Source organism: Bombina bombina, chromosome 6, assembly GCF_027579735.1.
Source record: "Bombina bombina isolate aBomBom1 chromosome 6, aBomBom1.pri, whole genome shotgun sequence".
NCBI lineage: Eukaryota > Metazoa > Chordata > Amphibia > Anura > Bombinatoridae > Bombina > Bombina bombina.
The window spans coordinates 904,639,228-904,651,330 of record NC_069504.1 but is presented as its reverse complement, the minus strand read 5'-3'; the positions used below and the strand labels follow the sequence as shown (position 1 = coordinate 904,651,330).

General features: G+C 38.7%; 1 protein-coding gene across 1 annotated transcript in view; it reads right to left on the bottom strand.

Annotated features, from left to right (window-relative positions):
- Window positions 1-12,103, bottom strand: part of MEGF11 (multiple EGF like domains 11) — a 1,076,815-nt gene that overhangs the window by 252,469 nt on the left and 812,243 nt on the right. Inside the window, 2 exon segments of the mRNA XM_053718531.1 lie at window positions 611-774; window positions 6,475-6,595. Coding sequence (XP_053574506.1) covers window positions 611-774; window positions 6,475-6,595 — 285 coding nt within the window.

The window sequence follows — 12,103 nt, the reverse complement described above, 5'->3', positions numbered from 1 at the left end:
TTTGTATGTATAAAAAATATTTTAATGTCTCTTCAAAACTGACTTAAAAAAATAAAAATAATATATATATATATATATATATATATATATATATATATATATATATATATATATATATATATATGTAGAAGGAATAAGTTTATTTCCAGAGGCAAAGTATTAAAACGTCCAAATTTTATTTTAATAATCCATACGGGGGTCCAAGAAATATAACACACACAGTCACAGTGAGTATTAATCTTATTTAGCATGACTTAATGGTTAGCATATAATTGTTTAGGGGAACACATACGTTGTTGATGGCATTTGTCAAGCTTGATATACAGGTATATACAAGTTCCTTGAACTGTGGATTTAACATGTCTGAAGGATTTCATAACATGGCAGCTCTTCCCCAGGCGCAGTTTGTCCCATAGTTTGGGACCACGTTATCAATTTGGAAATTTATCTTTGTGCGACTTGCAAACTTATATATAAATAAAATACTAATTTCTTGTAGTCAAGTTTAACACCACAATTATATATGTCAGGCCTGAGATTTTTGAATTCTGTCATATTGCAATATATGTGCTGTTGGATAATAGATAAACTGAAATTCTCCTATAATTACCGGGCACGGCTGGTCACAGATGTCCCCCATCCAGCCTGGAGCACACGAACAACTACCATCTACTGGATCGCAAGATGCATCATTCAGACAGTGACAGGTTTGGTTACAGTTTAGTCCCCAAGTGCCACTAGAGCAAGGAATAGAGCAGTCTATCCCCTGCCAACCTGCATGAGTAAGGGAAGAAAAAAAGCTCAGAGAGATCAATACAGATATCTGGAATCCCATAAAATGTTATATATGTTACAGCATTGTTTGACAAATCTCATCCTTAGTGACAAATTAATTCTAGGGGTGATGTGTACCAGAAATCATTGCTGTAGCAGCACCATTCCCAAAGGCATATATTGCAAGTCAGTGCCTTTTAAAATGTCCTTTGCTATATTCAAGGCAAGCAGAGAGGTAACCAGGATAAAAAGACAAAAGTAAAGGGACATTCTAGTGTACAAGTAAAACACTAAATATCTGTACAGACAAAAACTTTTTTAGCTGAATCGTTTGCCATGAGAATTTTTTTTTTTATCCGATATTTGCTCTTGAGGTAATTTAGAATTTGTTATTGGAAAATCTGCTATTTTCTATAGGGAATATATTCTGGGCTTCAGAAGAGCAACTGGATAGAAGCTTATATGTAACTAAAGTTAAGGTAGTAAGTCATGCTACTGCTACAAGCCAGCAGTAGCACAAAAAACATAAATTATGCTTACCTGATAATTTTCTTTTCTTCAGATGTAAAGAGTCCACAGCTGCATTCATTACTTTTGGGAATTCAGAACCTGGCCACCAGGAGGAGGCAAAGACACCCCAGCCAAAGGCTTGAATAACCCTCCCACTTCCCTCATTCGCCAGTCATTCTGCCGAGGAACAAGGAACAGTAGAAGAAATATCAAGGGGAAAAGGTTCCAGAAGAATAAAAATAACAGACGCCACATAGAAAAAACACGGGCGGGGAGCTGAAGAAAAGAAAATTATAAGGTAAGGATAATTTATGTTTTTCTTCACAAATGGAAAGAGTCCAGAGTTGCATTCATTACGTTTGGGAAAACAATACCCAAGCTATAGAGGACACTGAATGCAAAACAGGAGGGTAGAAAAGGTGGCCCATTCTGAGGGCACCAGGCCTACAAACCCTACCCAAAAAAAACGCTTTGTCCGAAGACGATAAAACTTAGAAAAAGGAAAAGGCCCCAAGGACACTGACCCGCAGATAGTCCATAAGACCTTGCTAGAGACTGCAAAAAGGACTCGACTGAGCCAACCCGCCTCCAGGAGACACCGCTGCCCAGCAGTCGGTCCCCAACGTCCCACCCCTTACTAGAAAAAGGGATAAAGCACCAAAAACTCCCCCAAAAAAAAGAATACTTGCCAGCAAGTAAGAGCAACTGAAAAGAGATATCAAATCCTAATTGCCAGACTGCTAAACATCCACTAAACAGTGGGCACATCACAGGCTATCCAAAAGCCATCAGTCCTTCTCAAATATCTTGACATAAAGAAATACAAAACCTCCAGAAGGCTCACCGAACCTTAAAAGGCCAGAGGACGACCACCTATCTCAGATCCTGCTCCACACCGGATCAGCCCAAGCGACAGGCAGGTCTGAAAAATAGGGGAACAGAAAGGAACCCAAACGCCAACCACAAGGGAAGAACAGAATGGGGTGAACTCGTCACCCCCACAGAACTCGGGTGCTAACCCAAGAGCTTCCTCAAATAGGTACTGCCAAAGATAACCTATAGGAGATGAACATCACAAATGCAGAAGATTCCTATGAGAACCCATCATAACTGACAGTCTCAACATGAAGATTCCAATCTCCACAGAAAGAACAGCACAAGCCAGAAAAGCAAACTGCTCACCCTTACAGGATTAAAAATACCTGTTCCAACCTCCTGCACACAAAACAGGACAAGAACCCTCAAGAGAGAGGAAACGCCCCCCCCTTCATAAGAAGGACCAAACACCCCCCCCCCCCCCATAGGGAAGGGCACATATAAGAACAGTGCACATGTTCACAAGGCATGAGCCAAGTCTGATGAAAACAAAAGCAGAATGAAAAACATCCAGATGTCACGATGAACACAGAGAAAACTCCCCACGAAGGGGAATATACTGTACATTGTTCAAAGGACAAGGCAAGCCATAAGTAGCGCATCCGAGAGTGCCCAGAACCTGGCCAAGCTGCTAGCAGGCTTAACTAGCCATTCCTTAGGCAACATCCTATGTTCCCTGGGGAAAACTGACCAGCCACAGGATCATAAGCTTCCAAACTTCCAGAAAGATCCCAAACAAAACTATAGGCCCAAGCCCCATAATTATTCAAAACAAACAACACCCCAGGGAACACAAATACCCCGTCTGAAAAATCAGACCTCACCAGGGAATAACCGAACTAGCCTGGAGAACGGGAACAAGATTCACTCACCAATCTCAACCCAAAAGGAAGAGAACATCCCCTACAAGAGTCCAAACACTCCAGAAAGGAGCTGGAGCACGACAGAGTTGTGCCAAGACTTCTAGAGACCAAGGGAGATCCTCGAGGAGCAAAGTCACTCGAAGAGCGAGTAGAACAAAGGCAAGTCTCCATATCTCCTCAGAGTACGCAACCGGAGGACCCCACGCAAGGAAAAAGAATGCAGAGCATCCCAAACCCCGGTAGAACAAAAACCCCAAGCGAAGCTCGGAGAAGGAGACAACATAGCCTAACGTCCTTGATAGGGAAACAGTAAACTCCCGACTAAGGAAAAACCACACGGCCCTCCCCAAAAAGCGGTTAAAACCGCTAAGGAGAAACGGACAAGGCCCAGAAATCTCGACCCGAGGGAAGAGAACCTCAATAGGAACAAGTTCAAAAAGGACAATACCAAGGAGCCTCTGAAAGGCAAGACCGTCAGGGCCGGCGGCAAGGAGGCCCAGAGTCCTTCACCTCCCAACCGACGCAAAGTCCTCCACCTCCAACAAAATAACGGAAGTGTGTCGCAGCAGAACTTCATGGAGTCCCAGTCAACCAGCTAGAGGGGCTAACAAGGACTGAATCAATCCCCCATGCCTCACAGACCCTCAAGCCTTCACAGAATGCTTAGCTGAAAAACACAAATAATAATGTGAACACTCTGCCCCTCAACCGGACCAGCCAGGCAGAACAGGCGCCACGTGTCTGAAATAGGACGCAAGACAGAAGGGACCGAACCCAATCAGGACCAGCCTGAACTCAGGGTTGATACTGTCAAGGCCCCAAACAGTCATTATCTTTTTGAAACATAGGATTAACATGTCCTCACTTAAAATAAACTTACGTAGAAGTAAACTGTGCGATCAAAAATCGCGAATATCGATTCCAGAAAAAATTCCCGAAGGAAATACATAAACAAATAAAAAATCATCCTAACCGGATAAAATAAAAGCTAAGGCAACCCTTAGGTTATTGCCCAAGAAGAACAAACACACCCGCAGGACCGGGATCAAGTTCTTCTAGCTCAGGGCTAGAAAGGATACTCAATAAACAAGGCTATAAGAAGATTACTTCATCCTTATATAGCTAATTCTGCAAGCCGTTCGAAGTAGAAGACTGAGAATTCCCGTATCCGTTTAGGATGGGATCCTCCAACAACGCCAAAACGTGCCTCAACGTGCCACTGAGACCCTGAGTTATAGTTAGTCCCGCAAGGTGGTAGCCTCTCAGGAAAACATTTGTAAAACCAGGCAATCAGAAAGAAAGAAAATGAAACAATCTTACCAGAATCTACGCCGTGGAAAAGGAACACGGCCCTTCAAGTATGACAGATAGTAGCGTCGTCTCTGCCACGGACTTGAGAGAAGAAAGCAAGCAGCAAAACTCATAAACGCTGATTGCTTGTGGAGCTGTTAATATGAGTCTGGATGGTTTCGCAGAAAGACTCTCCCTGCATCTCCGGACTCTAACTTTCATCCATGCTCTCACTGAAAGGCTGACAGGACTACTTAAAACTCCAGTCCCATGCCGAAGAGTACTACCCTCCATAGGAGACTATTGAAAAACTTCTGACACTTCTCAGCCAACCTCCTGGGACGAAAGGCAAAGAATGACTGGGGGATGAGGAAAGTGGGAGGGGTATTTAAGCCTTTGGCTGGGGTGCCTTTGCCTCCTCCTGGTGGCCAGGTTCTGAATTCCCAAAAATAATTAATGCAGCTGTGGACTCTTTCCATTTATGAAGAAAAATATTGCTTTTTTCATGGGGTTAGGATTGTCAGTAACAAAAGTGAGGCTTATATACTTTTGGCTAACACAGGAATCAATCAGCTGACTAGGATATTGCAGGACCATCATTGAATAGCCTCGAGCATAATACATTTTTTAACTGCATGAGCAAATCAACAAAATATTTTTTCTCAATGCATTAGTTCATTTGCTGACTCAGTAAAGGGGCTGCTTGTTAATCATATTTATGACAAATGCAATTGTTTTAATTAAAGGGACATGAAACCCAAAACATTTCTTTCATGATTCAGATAGAGCATACAATTTTCTACGACATTTCAATTGACTTCTATTATCTCATTTGCTTTGTTATCTTGGCATGCTTTGTTGAAAAGCATACCTAGGTAGGCTCAGGATCTGGGAGCTAACTGCTGATTAGTGGCTTCACATATATACCACTTATAACTGGTTTACCAATGTGCTCATCTAGCTCCCAGTAGTGCATTGCTGCTCCTTATATAAAGGATACCAAGAGAAATGAGCAAAATTGACAATAGTAGTGAATTGGAAAGTTGTTAAAAATTGTATGTTCTCTCTGAATCATGAAAAAAATATGTTGTGTTTAATGTCCCTTTAATTACTTTTATAATTTGTCCAAAAATTCCCTGTATTGTTAGAGCATTTTATTTTTAAACAAATTCTCATCTTGAGTGTCTCAGGGGCACCACTTTGATGATGGATTTAACCCCTTTACAACAGTTTAAACATAATAAAATAAAGCAATTTGTTTAAAAATAAAAGTGTTCTAAGAAAATAAACCACCATATTTGTACACTAGAAGGTCCCTTTAAATCAGAATAAAAGTACTATATTATAGAAAACAAAGACTCCAACCACTGCTGCCATCCCTCTTGCTAGAGAGCGTTGTGGCAGCCATATTTATAATTTTACTACTGCAGGCAGCTATTGGAAGGGTTTACAGAGAATCGTGCTACACGCTGTGTGGCTATTTTTCGTAAATTATATACCTATATATCTTTATGAATATATACTGATAACATTTTCTCTACACGTGCATGTGAAGAAGTCATAGATATTCTCAGTGCACCAGCATTTTAAATACTGCAGCTGCTCAGAGCTCCAGTGGGGCTTGTATCATGTCAGCAACTATCAAATTCAGTGTTTACCAGATGGCACAAGCACCTTAGGCTCTCTGAGTAAGTGCTGAGTTTAAAATGCTGGTGCACAGTGCATACCTAAATACACTTTTGAAACCAATATAGCTTTTATTAGAAGCATTTTTGCTAATGCATGTATATTACAAAAATGTTTCTATTCTAAACTTAAGTGCATCCATGTGGTTTCCAGTTTTGGCTGGAATGTCCTTTTAAGACTGGGAGGCTTAATCCCCATTTCTCCTGGGGAAAAGAGTGATACAAATTTGCCTCCTGCTAAACGAAAACTGGTGTCTGCTAGTGAAACAGTTAGTGCTCATTACTTTGTGGTGCTGTCATTAAAGAACATTAAACATCTCTTTAGAGAGCCTTGAACCAGCTATTTTATTTGTAGCATTTTGAAGAAAACTTAGGTTCTAGAATTGGCGGTTTGGCCTCTCTACGAATAGTGCCACAAACAAAAGCAATAAATACATTTCCTATAAGAACCAGGAGATCAGCACTAACTGCCTTACCTTCTCTGCACACACAGGAACCATCCACTGGGGAGCAGGCAGCACCATTCTTACAGCTGCACAGTGACAAGCAGTGAGGCCCAAACGTTCCTGGTGCGCACAGAGCAGAACAGTCGTGTCCCTGTGTAGAAAGCAGAGGACAAGTTACAAGGGAGCGAACTGTACTCATAGCCACAAATACAATCTACTAACAAACTAGCAGGTCCTGCACGAGATCTACATTTTAAATTGTTGTCATTATTATCATAAATAAACACATAGGTGTTAAAAACCCTGCTGTAAGATGCACATTTACTTTATGCCATACAAAGCATCAGTAGTCGACTTACTCAACATAGGGACCTAGTGCATTTGCCCCCTCCAAAAATAACTCCGTAGTAAGCAATAGTAATGATATACATGCTGCTCAGTATAATTATTTTGAGGATAAATAGATGGACTGGCAACCTCCACTTATAAAGCCACTGCAGCACTTGGGCCCTGGTGCCACTGCACCTGCTGCACCAAAGGTAGTTCCGCCCCTGCAAATCATCCTTAAAGGGATATGAAACCCAATATTTTTCTTTCATGATTCATATAGAGCATGCAATTTTAAGCAACTTTCTTATTTACTCCTATTATCAAATTTTCTTTGTTCCCTTGCAATCTTTATTTGAAAAGCAGTAATGTAAGCTTAGAAGCCGGCCCATTTTTCGTCCAGCACCTAGGTTGTGCTTTCTGATTGGTGGCTACATTTAGTTACCAATAAGCAAGTGCTGTCCAGGTGCTAAACAAAAAATGGGCTGGCTCCTAAACGTTTATTTATGCTTTTTCAAATAAAGATACCAAGAGAACGAAGACAGATTGATAATAGGGGTAAAGGAGAAAGTTGCTTAAAATTGCATGCTCTTTCTGAATCATGAAAGAGAAAATATTGGTTTCATATCCCATTAAATGACATGGTATAAAAACACAGTAAAATTATGAAATGAGTTTTGCAGCATTGGCTAAACAAGGCGTTCCTTGTGTCTATATGAAGCTTCTTTGCAATTTGTATAGGAATGATCTAAGCATATTACGTTTTGAATGTACACTGGCAAGTTTGTTTCATAAATATGCATTGAACTTAAATACATGTTTGTGACACTAGAAATAAATACATGTTTGTGACACTAGAAACAAATACATGTTTGTGACACTAGAAATAAATACATGTTTGTGACACTAGAAATAAATACATGTTTGTGACACTAGAAACAAATACATGTTTGTGACACTAGAAATAAATACATGTTTGTGACACTAGAAATAAATACATGTTTGTGACACTAGAAACAAATACATGTTTGTGACACTAGAAATAAATACATGTTTGTGACACTAGAAACAAATACATGTTTGTGACACTAGAAACAAATACATGTTTGTGACACTAGAAACAAATACATGTTTGTGACACTAGAAATAAATACATGTTTGTGACACTAGAAATAAATACATGTTTGTGACACTAGAAATAAATACATGTTTGTGACACTAAAAATAAATACATGTTTGTGACACTAGAAATAAATACATGTTTGTGACACTAGAAACAAATACATGTTTGTGACACTAGAAATAAATACATGTTTGTGACACTAGAAATAAATACATGTTTGTGACACTAGAAACAAATACATGTTTGTGACACTAGAAACAAATACATGTTTGTGACACTAGAAACAAATACATGTTTGTGACACTAGAAATAAATACATGTTTGTGACACTAGAAATAAATACATGTTTGTGACACTAGAAATAAATACATGTTTGTGACACTAGAAACAAATACATGTTTGTGACACTAGAAATAAATACATGTTTGTGACACTAGAAATAAATACATGTTTGTGACACTAGAAACAAATACATGTTTGTGACACTAGAAATAAATACATGTTTGTGACACTAGAAATAAATACATGTTTGTGACACTAGAAACAAATACATGTTTGTGACACTAGAAACAAATACATGTTTGTGACACTAGAAACAAATACATGTTTGTGACACTAGAAATAAATACATGTTTGTGACACTAGAAATAAATACATGTTTGTGACACTAGAAATAAATACATGTTTGTGACACTAGAAACAAATACATGTTTGTGACACTAGAAATAAATACATGTTTGTGACACTAGAAATAAATACATGTTTGTGACACTAGAAATAAATACATGTTTGTGACACTAGAAATAAATACATGTTTGTGACACTAGAAATAAATACGTTTGTGACACTAGAAATAAATACATGTTTGTGACACTAGAAATAAATACATGTTTGTGACACTAGAAATAAATACATGTTTGTGACACTAGAAATAAATACATGTTTGTGACACTAGAAATAAATACATGTTTGTGACACTAGAAATAAATACAAGGTACAATATGCTAAAAAAAACAGCCTCATTTGATTTGCATCTGTTAAAAAAATGCTATGACTGCCACAGGCTCCCTGTCCCTGTGAGAATCTGAGCTTAAAAGGAATATGAAACCCCAAAATATTCTTTTGTGATTCAGACAAAGCATACAATTTAAAAAGAAGTTTCCAAATGTCTTCTATTATCAAACTTGCTTTGTTCCTATGATATTCATTGTTGAAGAGATACCTAGGTAGGAGTCTGGAGCACTACATGGCAGGAAATGGATAACATTCCTCCAAAACTGCTGCCATATAGTGCAAGACACATGCATGCTCCTGAGCTTACATCCCTGCTTTTCAACAAAAGATAACAAGAGAATTAGGACAAAATTTATAATAGAGGTAAATTAGAAAGTTTTGGGCTTCATGTACTTTTAACTACGTTTTATGGAGCTAAGCTCACAACTCACAGGGAGTTTCTGGTTCTGCTCGGTTTTTTTGATGTTTTTTTTTTTAGATCATTCTGATTTTTCCCACCAGACAGATACATTTTAAATCATCCTGACTTTAGTGAGAAAATTGCTAACAGACATTCAATAAAATCTAGTCCTAACTTGCTAAACAGTTATTTCAATTATGTACAGCTCTGTGTATTAAAGTACAGGTAGCCTTCAGTTTACGCCAGGGTTAGGTTCCAGGAGGAATGGTTGTAAATCGAAACCGTTGTAAACTGAAACCCAGTTTATAATGTAAGTCAATGGGAAGTGAGGGAGTTAGGTTCCAGGCCCCTCTCAAAATTGTCATAAGTAACACCTAATACATTATTTTTAAAGCTTTGAAATGAAGACTTTAAATGCTAAACAGCATTATAAACCTAATAATATAGATTGTATCATCATCAAACTAAGTTTAATGAACAAAAACCATTTGCTAATAGCACCTAATTAAATAATCACACAACAGACTGCATCATCATCAAACTAAGTTTAATGAACAAAACGTTTTTTTTACTTGCATTTTTCTGCAATCAGTTCTCTGCATTGTTAGAATGTTAGATAAAATTGGGTCTGCACCTATTCTATGCATTTCAATCTGCAGTGATTAAGCAGTTAGGCACCCTCACCTCAAGCTGCTGGACAGGAAGATAATAGGGAAGTGGCTGCTAAAACTTGTTGCTCGATAGCTAATGTCTGCTCTGTGTACACAGATCAATTTCAGGCTGTTAAGTTGCATAACTTTGCTGCAAAACAAGCGGACAGCTCCACCTACTGGCTATTTTAATTAGTGCACTTTGTATTCCAAAACTTTTCAATAGCAGTCACATGCTAGGTTGTTATTCTGAAACGGCGCAAATTGAACTGGCGTAAATCGAGGGCCACCTGTACCCATAATAGGGCTTCAGGTTAATCCATCACAATTTCCATGTGAATCATTTTTTGTGTGGGGGATTTTAAATCCCCATTTCAATATATATTAAAAAAAAACACCTCAATATACCATTTTTGACAAAGGTTCCTAGATGCATTTGTTGCATGAAAACATCCCATACACCTTAAAGGGATACTAAACCCAATTTTTTCCTTTAATTATTCAGACAGAGGGGCCGAATTATCAAGCTCCGAATGGAGCTTAATACCCCTGTTTCCGCTCAAGCCTTGTCGCTACGATCGGGCTGATTGACACCCCCTGCTAGCAGCCAAACTGCTTGTGCAATGATAAATGCCGATAGCGCATGCTGTCAACATTTATCGATGTGCAGCGGACATCATACACTACATCGTATCATGTCCGTCTGCCCTTAAGTAAATCGGTCCCATAGCACGCAATTTTAAGTAACTTTCTAATTTACTCCTATTATCATTTTTTTTCGTTCTCTTGCTACCTTTATTTGAAAAGCAGGAATCTAAGCTTAGAAGCTGGCCCATTTTTTTTCAGCAAATGGGTAGCGCTTGCTGATTAATGGCTAAATGTAGCCACCAATCAGCAAGCGCTACCCAGGGTCTGAACTAAAAATGGTCTGAAACCTAAACTTAGATTCCTGCTTTTTTTAAATAAAGATAGCAAGAGAATGAAGAAAAACTGATAATAGGGGTAAATTAGAAAGTTGCTTAAAATTGCGTGCTCTATCTGAATCATGAAAGAAAAACATTTGGGTTTAGTATCCTTTTAAATTGAGATCTATTTCACACCAGAACTCCAGTCAATAAGAAATAAAACGTTTCAAGCACATTTTTGCAGGATGTTTTAAACAGTATTGGATCTGTTGAAATGTTGAAATGTAAAAACCCATATTTGCCAGTATCAACTGACATATCTTAACTATTCATGCAGCCTCTTTTCAATGTTATAGTTTTTGTGCATGCTCAGTTAAGTGTTTATTGGTTTTCTTTTGATTTTAATAGAAATAGCTGAATTTGCTCTTTGAATCCACAGTCCATCAAATTAGGCTTGGCTTGCTGAGAGATCAGATCTTGTTATTTTATCACTCAAATGCTTCCCTTTGAATTGAAAATGAACATTTTAGAGCTTTATCTCTTCCACCTCCCACTGTGAGCGTAATTTCTTCTGCTGGCTGTGTTTACATAGTTTCTCAGTAGCCTATACCTAGGTATAGAAACTTTTAGTATAGGTAGGGATAATACAGGCTAAGGCCTAGATTACGAGTGGAGCACAAAATTGCGCTTTCGTGAGCGGATATTTGCCCTCCACTCAGTAATACCTGTTTACGCAAAAGTGCGTTGGTATGACAAGTTAAGCACAATTCCAACGCAACGTGTTCACATTGCCTGAAAGTCTTGAACTCATGACTGCGCGCTTCCATAGGTTCCAATGGGAGCCTTGTTCTCATGCCATAAGACATGGCAAAGCACCTAGCGCAGCGCAGGGAGTAAGTCATGCAGCAAATTAAAAATATATATGTATATGAATATATACATATACTGTAAATTTACGTGTTAATATGAGATTTGAACAGCCAATATGATTTCAGTAGCTCTCATCCTATTGGCTGATTTGAATTTGAAGACTCAAATAGGAATTCAAGGTACCCCATATTTAAACGTGTGCCTTGAATTCAATCCTCAGTGTGCGGCGGTGATCATATGATCCATGGACCTCAGTTCTGCGCTGCCTTGTTCCTAGAAGAAGATAGAAGATATCGCCGCTTGGAAGAAGACTTCAGTGCCGGACTTCAAGAACCGTGAGTACCTATCTGGGGGTTAGACAGGCTTTTTT